General features: G+C 46.0%; 1 protein-coding gene across 1 annotated transcript in view; it reads left to right on the forward strand.

Annotated features, from left to right (window-relative positions):
* Nucleotides 1-13,757, forward strand: part of LOC103672059 (putative olfactory receptor 10J6) — a 122,560-nt gene extending 108,803 nt beyond the window's left edge. Inside the window, exon 2 of the mRNA XM_008700713.2 lies at nucleotides 12,607-13,757. Coding sequence (XP_008698935.2) covers nucleotides 12,607-13,527 — 921 coding nt within the window. The 3' untranslated portion in view covers nucleotides 13,528-13,757. The remainder of the gene's footprint in view (nucleotides 1-12,606) is intronic.
* Nucleotides 13,758-14,412: the final 655 nt, after the last annotated feature.

The following is a 14,412-nucleotide window of genomic DNA, read 5'->3' on the forward strand; positions in this document are numbered from 1 at the left end:
GGGGACTAATCCCCCCATGTCTGGAGTCAGGAGGCAAAGGCAAATACACAGCATCTCAGAGCTCTGGCTGGTGCAGCAACTCGTCACCATCGCCCGGGGTGGGGGGGGGGGACCTACAAAACGCCTGCTCAGCACCCAGTCCAGCACAGTAAGAGCACCCTGTGAGTGAGGGTGGGGGGGAGCAGAGAAGATTACCCTAACTTTAAGTCACCTGCCTTTCTGGGGTATGCCTAGAAATAAAAAGGACTATCCATGCTCTGTTTTCAGTCCCTGCCCCCCAGCCGAATCCTCACTAACCAGACCCACGTAGGTCCCCTACTGAAAGGGAGAAAAGCCCTTTCCGCACACCGTGTCGGACTTTCACAGAAGGGCATTTTCCCCAACATTAACAAGGACAACACACAAACAAGGATTCGAAAGAACAAACGATGGTGCCACGTGACACAGAACACATCTTCAGCAGAGCCGAGCTGTTTTTCTCTAGGAAAGAAGGGAAAAAAAGCCCAGCCCATGTGAGAGCGAAGTTTGCCCAGTATTCCTTGTATAACCCATTTGTAATGAGATCCCCTGGCTCGTTCCAGGATTCTGACTCCACGCAGACCCACGGGATGCCAAGTCTCTTGGCAAATCAACCCAGGAGACAAAAGCTAGGCAGAAATTCTCCTAAGTCCCTTCCAAATCAGAGTTTAAAGGAGCAACTCCTCCAAAGGCACAGCCAACAGGGCCAGAGACGCTCCGTGTGAAGGTGTCACCTCGTGCTTCAGCCAGAGGCCAGCGACATGTGACCTAATAAGCTACTACGGCTGACCTAGAACCTACTAAGGCGGACTCTGAAAGACGCCAAGACCCTGTTACTTCCTTGAGCAAAAAAAAAACCAGCAACCTGTTTTCCCGGCATTACAGTGATCTTTCGCAGACAAATCATGATCGCCTGGTACACTCCGAAACCATGAGCGCACGCAAGCAGATCCCACAACGCGAGGTGTGTAGACTCTGGGGAGGAGACGGATGAGGTTGTGGAATATAGGTGAGGTTCAGTGGGGGTGGAGTCCAGAGCCGACGACCAAGAAAGAATTCTGCAGATGTCTTTGGTGCAAAATGGTGGCTTATTAAAGCACGGGCACAGGACCCATGGGCAGAAAGAGCTGCTACCCTGGGTTGTGAGGGGTGGCTGAATATATGCTATGGGGTTGGGGGAGGTAAGGAAAAAGCGAGGTTGAGAAAGGACTTTGTTATGTTAAAGACGACTCACAGGATACCGGAGGCCTTGCCATTGTCAAGGTTGTTTCCCCCTCTAGTAAGACATTAACATGAAGATAGTTGGGAACTTCCTGGAGCAACACTACACTCTGCCCACTTCAATTATCTACGGGCTGCAGGTTACAAAGACATTCAATCGTATCTACATTCCCTTCCCGAAGCTAGGTTATTGATAGAAATGCTTTGTTCTTGTAAACTGCTAAGACATTTGTAAACTGAGGGAGACTCAAGTCTTGGAGGATTGTGGTTTCTATAGGTTAACTGTTTCTTTGCCCTTTAGGGCAGCTGGGAGCGCCTGAGGAATGTCACCTACATCCCATGGTGGGGGGGGGCATGGTTTCAGTTTCTGCTTTGTCCTCAGTTAGCCTTCTGTTCCCTCATCATTTCCCCCCCTGAACAATTTTGACCCTTAAATATTTAAGGCTGCTGAAGGTGGAAGGTCTCATCTTCTGTAACGTCTTCCTGCTGAATAGGNNCGTAGAGATATCACTACCTATGGGTCAATATTGGTCAGTTGGGGAATGTTTGGGGAGTTACAAAATGGGGAGGCAGCTGAATCCAACATGGGCCAACATATATGAACCTTGGTATCTGAATCTCCTTGAGTAGAAAGGATCATCTGTTAGCTGGAAGTTATGGCAGTGAAAGTCTTGACACTAGGAAGGGACACACCAGAAATGACAAAATAAGGTTCATATTGTAATGAGAAAGAGAAGTCTGAGAAAAGGCCTTTGGTAATTGACCTTTGATAATTTTCCTCCAGCCCAGGAGTTTAAAGCAATCACTAAAGGAAAGGGATCATTTAAAGCACCAATCTGAGCATTCGTGTCCGGTAGACACCCAGGAGTATTTTGGTGGTACCTGGACTGTATACACAGTATTGTTGTTATGCTAGCACACATTTCACCTATAGCAGATAAAAACATCTGATGTCCCTAGAGTATCTCTTAGGGCTTTGACCGTGTATTGAGAACTTCCATGTGCCAAACAACATTCTCCAGTCTCAAAGAGGTAGCAAAGATAGATGCCAGGTGGTCGTACCAGTAAGACGCAGAACATGTCCATTTTGGAAGGTTGGCTGGGTTGGTATGGTTCATTTATCCAGGCAAAACCCAAGAGTGCAGTGGCCTATCCACCCCGGGAGAAGCCACGGCCACAGGTTAGAGCTGCATAGCCCGAGTCCCAGCCAGGAGCCAGTCATATAATGGGCTTCCCCGAAATGCAGTCAGGATTTCAAGGACTACTCGGTTTTGGAGGGTCATACATCCAATGATTTCAGGCCCATATTTGATTGGGGAATTATAGCTTGATGATAATCCAGTTTTTTATCCCCACCCCCCCAATTTTTTTTTTTTTTTTCAAATTGCACTGTGAGCATGGAGGACCAGGAAAATATATTTGAAGTCAGTATAAATCTTTTTAAGGCTTTTGCCAATTGCAAAACACAGGTGGGCACTATTAATTCTGCTTTGGGGGCAGACATGTTTGCTGACAAGGCTTTGACCTCAACAGTCTTGAGTTAGACTTGACTATAGCATACCCAGTTTTTCTTACCCCTCTTTTCCATAAAACTATTACCATTGGTGAACTAATTGTCCTCTGTATTTTCAATAGGGACATATTAAATCTGGTCAACTAGAATAAACAAGATCAATAACCTTTGAACAGTTATATTCTATAGAAATACAATGGTCAAGTCCAGGCTTAAGGGTAGCTGCGTTTAACGTCTGACAGGTTTCAAGTATTATTTCAGGCACACCTGTAAGCATAGCCTGGTATTTAATAAGTCAGCTTCCCATCACCCATTGGTGGCTTTTGGTCTTGGACCTGATGTGAAGTCACTACAGTAAGGGACTGTCCCATAGTGAGCTTTGAGGCTCCTTTTACCAGGAGGGCTGCTGTCTGCTCAGCTAAAGCCTCTCCTTGTAATTGTACATCCATTGGTGGCTTCTAGGATAAATATAACTATGCAGGATGAAACCATTAAGCAGCCCTCTTTGAGGTCTAGCCTTAATATCTTAATAAGGAATCACTGGCAAGTGGGGGGCGAAGACTTGTCAAGAGATAAGGGCATCCCCAAGTCATCATCCAGTCCAGTCACAAGGAAAGTGGGGTCATCCATTATCTCCACAAGCCCGTAGTTAACCCTATGGAGGAGTATGTTCTGACTTTTAAGGAATGATTTCATCCTCCCAGCCACATACGATTGGCCAAGGCAATAGCCGAGTTATACAATTGTTGGGGAATCTATCCCATTACCCAGTTGCTCAAATAATTATATGCCCATGGGGTCTTGTTATTAGCCCCACAGAATAAAAAGCATGAAGATTATCTATACATGAGCTATTGTATAGAAAAAAAAAAAGCTATTTCTCTGAAGTTTACCTCAAGTTGTCTAGCTTAAGCAAACATTTAAGGACAATCAGATCTAGAATTCAACATCCACAAAGGTGCGTTAAAGTTTTCCTCATCATAGAAAAAAGTATGTTACTAATAAATTATCACTAGAATGTCAAACAAAAACTATTAAAAAACCTAACCCACAATACCCAACTGTACTAAGACTATCATTTTTTAAATAATTTATTATGTTAGGTTAGTCACCATACAGTATATCCTTAGTTTTTGATGTAGTGTTCCATGAAAAGTGCGTTACTTAAACATAATTTTTCTCTCTAAAATAACCCTCATTTCCAGAGATAGCCAAAGCAGGACTAATTTATTTGAAAAACAAATCCAATTTTAGCAAACCTGGCCTATTTACATAAGCTCCGCAAGGATAGTGACTGATCACGTAGCTCTTTTAGAATCTGCTTTGCTGGAACTTTTATAAGGAATCTCCAGGTTGAACTTTCAGTAGCCTCTCCAGGCCAGAAGCCAAGCCCTTGCCGTCAGATGTGCCTGTGATACCTGTAGATTTGGGCAAATTCCTCTCCACGAGGTCCCCAAAGTATCCTGAGGTTCCTGCACCTGCCAGGAAGTGACATTCTTTACTCACCTGGTGAGGCCGCTGGGAACTCGGTAAGCAAGGTATCAGGCCATTTCCAGGGGGCTTTATGGCTCCAGGTTTCATAAAGTCAACCCTAGTTCCTGAAAGCTGTTTGGTCATATCTGAGTCTACGCATGTCTCTCAAACATGACATTCCAGTCAAAGCCTTGGTAAAATAACCAATGTTTCCAATGGTGTCCTGTTACAAGGAGAACAATACTTGTTGAACTTATGCAAATGATTATGATTGCCATGGAAGAAAGAATACTTACTGAGACCTTTTTAATTTCAGAGGGTTCAGGTAGAGAGAAAAAGTAAATGCTTTAATTTGCTTTATTATTTCTGTATATCACTGATGTCTTAAGAGAAAGTTTCCTCAGTCTGGAAGAGCAAACGTTAGAGAATCAGTAACGTTTTAAACAAGAGTCACGACACTATAATCTTTTAGTTTATTTCGTCCCATGTTACTAATTCTTGCTTAGTTTGAATGCAGCTTTCGTTCTGGAAATTTTTACCCATTTCAGTTTTAGGATTCTATAAAGATATCGAATACCTGTACCTGTCCTAAAAGTCCTTCATATGATCTCTTTGAAGATGAAACTTATTTTAGAAGAGAATTAAGAACAATTGTAACTAACAAAAACTCAGAATGGACATGGTTAGAGATAGGATTAGATTGAGAGTTTACAACATAGCTGGCAAGGAAATCAGGTTATTTCTGTGACACACAACACTTCAATACCCAGAAGAGAGTGATGACGGCCTTGTATTAAAACATTAAAACTTCAGGGATTGCATATCATCTCTAGAGAGTTACACCGTTTACCCAAATGTAACCTAAGGCTCATTTGTTTAACAGTGCTTCCTAAGTAACTCAGCACACCAAAGAAAAAGGCCTATTGAGTTAAAGAGATTTCATTTACAATTCAAATCTTGGTAGCATTTGTTAAAACCTTGAAATTATAGCACATGCCTGAATAGGATTACAGATTATTACAAAACTATTTTTATTTAACCAAGGTGACAATACAAGATTTGAAAGGCAAATACGCAGGGTTCTATAGTTGTTAGCAAAACTTAGCTCCTTTAATACTGAGAAGTTTTAACTAAATGATGGAAGACGTGTTAATGACAAAACATTTTCTGGACAAAGAAAACGGTTTTCTTATCCAGAGCTGTTGAACAATTCAAGAAACCTTCCTCTTTTTAAACAGAGAGAAAGCAGACTTATAGATCTTATACCACTGTCCTTTAAAAAATCCATTCTTTTTGATCTTAGTCTTGACCACACCTAAAATTCTGTTCCAAGGTATCCCATCATAAACCTTCTACAACTTTCTTCTGCATTCAGATTTTATCCCATGCTCTCTTTCCAAATGACCGTCTTACTTAGGACAAAATTACCTTCTTTTACCTTCAACAAAAAATGCATTCCCGTTCCTTACCCTTCTCACATGTTCTGCTTTTCTACTGAGTTGCTTCCCTGATTTCCATCAGCCTTCATTACATTTAGAATTTTGCATTCTTTAGAAATCTTAGTCTCCAGTGAGTGAAGACTAAGTAGTAACCACCTGTGAACTGTTAAACCAGAATTTAGATGGCAAATTTATGAATCAATTAAGCACAAAACGTGTTTACCAACAGATTTAAATATCCTTAGTTTCTTTGCAATAAGTCAAAAGCACAAACCTACATCCAGTACTCGCTGCTTTAGCACCGGATCCCATTCGGAAAAGACCTAGACGTCCAACAAATTCAATCCCATTTACCATCCAAGCAGAACTTAAAAAATTTAGGTTACCAAAGACTTTGAAAGCTATTTTAACAGTTACCCATGAAAACTTTGAGACAATTAACCATTATTTTAGTCTTCATTTTACTAACAACTCACAACAGAAATAACACAAGTTTGTTCGACCTTCAGTAAACCTCGATAGAATAAAAGCTTCACATGTAGGGCTGATAACTTGAAGACATGTCTATCTTAATTAAAACAAACTTAAATACTGAATTATGTTCCACCTGGATCCTCCCCATTGTCAGTTTTTACCTGAGACACTGGTGGGGAAACCTGGAGTGCATGGTGTTAAGTCCAGGGGGTGCTCTTCACTCCTTGATGGTGAGGGCAGGAGGAGCCATGGTGCCTGAGGCATGGAGGATGGTACAGAAGCCAGTTATGCAGGCAGGAGCCCAGGTGGTGCAGAAAGAAGGGGGAGGGGGAGACAGTAGAGGCAGAGTGCTGCCAGAAGGCAGAGAAAGGGTTCCTGGTTTTCGAGCTCACCAGCTCCAACAGGAGCAGACGCCATGTTTTCCCACCAACAAGGGGGAATAGGCAGTCCATGTCGGGCCACAGAAGACAGGAAATTTCCCCAAAACAAAGGGAGTTCCGGCAGCTGCTTTGGAATATTCCTTAAAGTCTTTGTCCAGAGGGAGACTAACCAGATGGCTCCAGTTATAGTTATTAACCCGGGAAATGAGTGAGGGAGATGCCCCCCACATCTGTTAGAAGGAACAGCGAGAGAGAAGAGAGTCAAGAGTCCCCTTTGCAGGGAATGGCCCGTGTTTCCTCCAGCAACCCGGGTTTACTCAGAGGAGGCCTATTTAGATAATTATCCAATAGGTCAGGAGAGAGTTTTCTAGCTGACCCATTCAGGCAAACACATCCTGCAAGAGGCCCTTATGTCGGGGGTCCTGGTGTAGAGCAATGAAGGTACCCCAGGTCCATTTGCTCTGTTCGTTACAGAAGAGATCTTACCGATAGATCCCACTGAAACCATGCAGTGTTACAGGATATCAGTACTTTCCTAAATTTTGCAGTCCAAATTGTTTCCAATGGGTTAGAAGGCACCCCAAGGGAGAGTCCTTGGGAACTGAAGCAGCAGCCTACTGAGGCCATGCTCAGAAAAGTAAAGAAGGTCCATGACCAAATCCCCCCCGACTCCCAGGTGGCGTCCCACACAGGATATGTCAGAGGTTCCCGTGTCAAAAGTGACCGGAGGCGTCCCTCAAACAAGACATCGCTATTGATCACAATCCTGCCTTCCTGTGAAGGCATTCCAGCCATAAAAGGTCCGTAGGAGGGATGCCGGCGTCCCTCCCCTACCCCATCGCATCCTAGGCTGCCGATGGATGCCTGGTGAATGGACGGAAATACCATGCCTTGAAGGTCGTACCGTGAAGGTCACGCCTTATTTTGTCTTGTCTTGAAAGTATTTTACCTTGGCTTGAAGAACCAGCTGTTTTTAACCCATGGGGAACACTGGGAAAGTTTTACAAGGGGAAGTTACTGAATTTTGTACCCTAATTAGAGGACATTGACGGAAAACAGTTAAGACAGAAATCCATCATGGTCTAAGCGACATTCCAACACAGGTGGTCCTTACAGCCCAACTTCCCTGGGAAACGGTCCCCGGTTGGGTTTAACTCCACCGGGTACTGGTTCCGGCCGGCTCCGATGGAGGTCCCGCGGCCAGAAGTGGCTAGACCACGATGTGGAGGGGATCGCATTAGATCAATCAGGAGGAAACCTCACACGGGAGTCTTTGAATTAGCAGCCGTGCTAGTCACTTAGAGGTGGCTGTCCCGTGCCCAAGACAGATGACTTTGTATAAGGACAGCAGTAAAAAAAGGGCATCAAGTTTCTGGGTCTTATTACCATCCCGGCCAGGGTACTAACTTCCAGCCAAAAGGCAGGCTTTCTCCTCTCCGTAGAGTAGCCATGGGCTAGAGGATTGCGGCCTGACCTATGGACATGAAAGTGTTCCCATAAGACCCTACTCCTTGAAGAGCCCCAGAAATGTGTAAAGGAAGGAAAAGTACTCACCAATTTTGCACCGAAGCTCAGAGACCAGATGTAAAGACTCAAAGCCCCACGTTGGGCGCCATATGATGAGGTTGTGGAATATAGGTGAGGTTCAGTGGGGTGGAGTCTGGAGCCAACGACCAAGAAAGAATTCTTGAGGCATCTTTGGTGCAAAACTAGTGATTTATTAAAGCACGGGAACAGGACCCGGGGGCAGAAAGAGCTGCTGCCCCGGGGTTGTGAGGGGTGGCTGATTATATACCATGGGGTTGGGGGAGGTAAGGAAAAAGCGAGGTTGAGAAAATACTTTCATGTTAAAGACGACTCACAGGATACCAGAGGCTTTGCCATGGTCAGGTTAAGGTTGTTTTTCCCCCCTAGTAAGACATTAACATGAAGATAGTTGGGAACTTCCCGGAGGAACATTACACTCTACCTGCTTCAAGTATCTGTCTATGGGCTGCAGGTTTTTCAAAGACATTCAATTGTATTTACGTTCCCTTCTGGAAGCTAGGTTACTGCTAGAAATGCTTTGTTCTTGTAGACTGCTAAAACATTTGTAAACTGAGGGAGACTCAAGTCTTGCAGGATTGTGGTGTCTATAGGTTAACTGTTTCTTTGTCCTTGAGGGCAGCCAGGAGTGCCTGAGGAATGTCACATCCCATTTGGTGGGGGGGGGAGTTGCGGGGTGTCAGTTTGATTTGTCCTCAGCTTGCCTTCTGTTCCCTCATCAAAGACTTCCCTCCCAAAGAAAAGTCACCGCTCTCATTTAATTCAAATAGTCCCATGTAATCCTCAGTTCCTTGACTCCTGCCTTGCTGGCTCCCTAGTCTATTTGGTTTAAAAGGAAAAGTAAAGGACAGGGCAAAAGTCTAGGGGGAAGGGGAGGGAACCACAAGAAAACCAACAAAGAAAACATGGGGGGGGGGGTTTGTTTTTTTAACTCACAATTCCTTCACACACAAAAGGTCATTACAGGGGCTCAGCCTACCTGGCATTTTTTAGGTTCGTTTTTTTTTTTTTAAACATTCGGTTTCTAGGCACATATTCTGCTTATAAAGACTTAGGCATTTATAAATACCTATGGCTTTTGTCAATTTCTTCCCTTTGCAAATGGTGTTTTCCCCTCTATTTGTCTTTTTCTTCTAGTAGAAATATTGGCTTCATGACTAACATTTTGATGCATGAGCACATTTCCGTATTATTCCCCCACGGGGTTTCTATCCTTCTGGAATGTATAAATCATCTTGAAAGCTTTCCGCACTATACCGTGCTTTCAAGATTCTCTACCGGTGTGTCCCTTAGACAGAAACACCCCTAGGGCGCAGCCACAGGAGGGCTCGGATTTGGGTGGGAGAAGGGCCCCTTCTACGATACGCAGCTGCAGTCGCTTCCGGCCGGGCAGGCTCAAAAAGTCAGCCCCCTCCCCCCAGTCCAAATCCTCCTGAAGTTCCGGACCCCCGTTCTAACTGCTGAGCACTCCTCCCAGGCAAACTGCAGGGGCAGGAAAGACCCACCCACTCCATGCCCTTTCGGCTCCACGGTGCTCTCCGGGACCTCCTCCCCCCTCCCCACGTGAGCCCTGGCGTCCCTTGCCACCGGAGGTCTTCTGTGTAAAAACACAAGACCCAGAAGGATGAAGAGTGGGATTTACTTCCGTATCCCCAGCTTCCCATCTCGTCCTCTGGGACCACCCTCACCTCCAAGGACAGCAACAGCCCTGCATTTGTCAGCTGAGCCGAGTGTTCCTCTCCAGGAACCATTCTGGAATGCTTCTGCACTTCAAAGAGGTGAAGCAGCGAGCTAAGTAGACAATTGCCCTTAATCTACACACAATGCTTAAACATCACCACAAATGCAGTAAAATAGAACTTCTAAAGTAGAATGTGGTTGGAGGAATGCTAGGAAAAGTCAGGGTGAGCAGGACACCGACTGTAGGAAGCGTAGCTGGCCAGCAGGGAGGACGGACTCGCATGCACAGGTGGAGGGAGAATCCCTGTGAGCACCGGGCCCCCCTCCCCCCGCCAGCGACGCAGGCAGGCGCGGTGGCTCCCCCTAGCGGCAGTGCTTTGCCCCTCCCCACACAGCCCGCCCACTTTCCCCTAAGCAGATAGTAACTCCGCTCTGTGCTCTCGCAGGTCTTCATCTGCATGGAAACATTTGCATTCGTTTCCAAGTTTTAGGAAGGTCCTAAGATAGCTTTTCATAGTCTGCAGTTCAATCCAGTTGTGTACCATAGGCAATAGTTACGTTTCCCCAGGAGTCAGCCATCCTGTCTACCTTTATAATATCTTCAAAGAAAGTAAATTTGTATTTACCCAAGGCATACTTCCAATAAATCTGGCGGGTTTGGGGTAAAAGCAACACTACTTTTCAGACCCTAGTTTAAGGATACCAGTGATTTTTCTTCTTCCTCCTCCTGGCAATTCAGTTGACTATCTGCTCTTCCCCACGACAAATACGCATACTGCTTCCCTGACTCGGTATTTTTTTTAAGATTTATTTGTTTGACAGAGACAGCAAGAGAGGGAACACAAGCAAGGGGAGTGGGAGAGGGAGAAGCAGGCTTCCCGCTGAGCAGAGCACCCGATCCCAGGACCCTGGGATCATTACCTGAGCCGAAGGCAGACGCTTAACGGCTGAGCCACGGAAGTGCCCCGACTCGGTATCTTCTTCACCACTTAACGTCACTCATTGCAACAGGCTCATCCAGAAACAGGAAAGGCAGATACGATCTGTGGTTCTCATCCACGAGCTACTGAAGTTCTTTGTTCACTCCCTGTAACCAGGCTTTCCAGCCCCAGACGCCACTGAAACTGACCAGTCAACCACCACCTCCTTGCTCAGCTCGAGGTCTCCTCTCAGTTCTCCTTGACTTCTAACTCTATGAGCCACACTTTCATGCTCTGTAGCATTTTAGAACAAGGGCCACCACCCTCATTGTAAGTATATGTCAAAAGTCGGTCAAGTTTCCTATAACCTCACTCCCTCCATTCCCACATAACAGCGAACACATCAGAATGTCAGGTAGATCTTTCACTTCTGCTTGCATATTTAATGTGCATTCACGTATACACATACATGCATTTTAATGTTACTGCTCCTTACATGGTCTTGTCCAGTGTATTACATACATCCATCCACGAGGACACAGCAGTGCCGTTCAACAGGCCTTCACCAAGGGAGGAAAGTTTGAGTTCTGCTGTCCAATCTAGTTGCCTCTAGTCACATGTTGCTCTTTGGCCCTGAAATGCAGCCAGGGAGACTGAGGAATGTTTACTTTTACCTACAAATTACCACCCTACCTCATCCTTTCTACAAAGCCACCAAGAGTCGCACCATCACTCTGAAATCTTTAACTTTCCAGTTGGTTAGTCTTTTAAATTACTTTGTGGCACACCCATTTCTACCTTAAACATGTGCCTTATTTTCCATGCTGGACTACTTTCCAGAAAATCTGCAACATTTTCTAGATTACGTCTCCTAGATTCCTAGTGGAGGTTTCCTTGACGCACCCCAGCTCTGCAGCCTGTGGTTATCCTGTTCTTTAAAATGGCTCAAGCCACCATCTGAGAGCTGGCAGCCATCTCCCAGAGTCCCTCACCAAACTTCTAGGAAAGACTGCATGTGCTCGCAAGGGGAGAGGTAGGACCAGAGAAACCCTAGGATTTCTTGCTTTCATCGTCTTGCCTCATGCAGGCTCCCTGTCTGCACGGTGCCATCACCCAGTGCTCTCTACTCCCAATATCATGAGCACAAGACTGCACATCAGGAGGGACTTTCCATCACAACATAGTATAATTGATAAGCTGTTAAACTTTATTCTTAAAAATCCCTCTGCCCAAAAAAAAAAAAAAAAAAAAAAAAAAAAAGGTTACTTCTTCAGTTATGGTCCTCCTCTTTCCCCTCTTCCCTTACTTGCCCCTAAACCCTCAAGGCCCTCTTAGCACATTTACAACAAAGCAATTTGCCAACGGTTTGACAAAACATCTAGGCTGAGCCCAGGATACCTTACCTACACGCCCATTAAAACATTCCTGAAGATTCTGTCCTGGAGATTAATTCTACAAACTGTACACTGTCCCATGTTCTTTCTAAGTGACAGCTACCCACCAGTGACCATCTTCAAAAACGCCAGACTCCCTGCCCCCCATTTCCTTGTTCTGGCTGCTCGTACTTTCCCGGAAGACACACAAGCAAAGGTGGGGCAGCCTGGGCTCTGGCGCCCGTGGGCTGTGCCTAAAGGAAAAAGCCTCCCCATCTGCACCCTACAGAAATAGCGTTCACGAGGAGACTTTGAAAAGGCACACATGGTGGTCTCCTCTAAGGGACTCCTGGGCCAGAGGCTTAAGGGAGGATCAAGCAGACAGCAAGAACTGGGGGGGGGGGGGGGGGGGGGAGATAAGCTAGACGTAAGACCTATTCAAGCCCCCTGATGATAGAGCAAGACAGTAGACTGTGCATGTGTGTTCCCTGTTTGAACTCACGTCAGGAGGCAACTTGCTCCGTACTGACTCCCTACATTGTTTTCAGACACGGAAGTTGAAGAATGCAGAGAAAGAACCTCACAGAGGTGAGGGAGTTTGTTTTCCTGGGCTTCTCCAGATTCCGTGACTACCAGATCACCCTGTTTGTGGTCTTTCTCGTCCTGTACACATTAACCCTGGCTGGCAATGCCATCATTGTGACCATCATCTGCATTGACCGTCACCTGCACACCCCCATGTACTTCTTCCTGAGCATTCTGGCTAGTTCAGAGACCGTGTACACTCTCGTCACCATCCCACGGATGCTGTCTGGTCTCCTAGCCCAGGATCAGCCCATCTCCATAGCAGGCTGTAGCACCCAAATGTTCTTCTTTGTTGCCTTGGCCATCAACAACTGCTTCCTGCTCACGGCCATGGGCTACGACCGCTACGTGGCCATCTGCAACCCCCTGAGGTACACAGTCCTCATGAGCAAAAGGGCATGTGCCCAGCTGCTGTGTGGCACCTCTGGCATTGGCCTGGTCATGGCAGTCGTCCAGGTGACATCCATATTTACCTTACCCTTCTGTCACAGAGTGGTTGGACATTTTTTCTGTGACATCCTCCCTGTCCTCAAACTCTCCTGCATTGACACCACTATCAATGAGATCATCAACTTTGCTGTCAGTTCCTGTGTGATCCTGGTCCCCGTGGCTCTGGTCTTCATCTCCTACGTCCTCATCATCTCCACCATCCTCAAGATCCCCTCTGCCCAGGGCCGGAAGAAGGCGTTCGCCACCTGCGCCTCCCACCTCACAGTGGTCGTCGTCCACTACGGCTGTGCCTCCATTGCCTACCTCAAGCCCAAGTCCGAGGATTCTGCAGAGCAAGACGTCCTTCTCTCAGTGACTTACACCATCATCACTCCCTTGCTGAACCCTGTTGTCTACAGTCTGAGGAACAAGGAGGTCAAAGAGGCCCTACGCAGAGCTGTGGGAAGAAACATTTAATACCCTGACCCTCTCTGTACGAGATGTCCATCCCTGAGCAACACACCTCTCTGCTGCCTCCAACCAGCGTGCCCTGTGCAGTCCCTTCTGCGATGGGCTATGCCCATCTTGCTTCAGCCCCCCTACCATAGAGTCAATCTTTGTTTCCGTATATTCCAAAGTTGTGTCCGGGCATTTTCATCTGAGTATCTGAAAGGTCAGGGAGGATGGGCACGATTTTTAAGGAAGTATATCTGCATTTCTAGAGTGGGAGAAGGAACTTCTTAAAGTACACGTGGTAGTTTCAGGTTTGAAAATAAAAAGGTCCTTAACTTTCATAGAACCTATAGAAAAACTAGACACCCTCCCCAGCAAGGCAAGGCCACTCGGTAATGAAATTCTAGCGTAACCTTTGGGAAAGGCGAGTGTGTATTAAAGGTAAGAAGTTTGGAAGACACCGGTTTAGTCCTTGAAAGTTTAGCTTCTATTTGATTTACACTCAAGCCTTTGTTTCCGTTCAGTGGTCCCCACAGCGCTGGTCGCGGCTGTACACAACACAACCCTGTGTCCGGTCTGGTCGTGCTCATCAATCTCCGGCTGCTGGTCCTCTCCCTGGAGCCAGCTTCTTATCATGATGAAGAAAAATAAGTTGGTCAGAAAGAGCTGTGCTCTGTTCGGAGCGAGAACCATGGAAGTAGTCTTCACTTGCACCCTCCATGGCACTTCTTGGGTAATACCAGAAAATAGGAAAAACAATACACAAAACACCAACATCAGCATTCAGGAGTAGTTGCTCCAATTCAAAAGAAAAAAAAAGGCTAAAAAGAACAAGAGTCTCCACTCCCACTAGGCCTCCTGAAGGAAACTGTCCTTTCCTCCAGAGCTTCTGGGAGTCGCTCTGGTGTC

The sequence above is a fragment of the Ursus maritimus genome, unplaced genomic scaffold (genome assembly GCF_017311325.1).
Source record: "Ursus maritimus isolate PB19 unplaced genomic scaffold, ASM1731132v1 scaffold_2, whole genome shotgun sequence".
Lineage (NCBI taxonomy): Eukaryota > Metazoa > Chordata > Mammalia > Carnivora > Ursidae > Ursus > Ursus maritimus.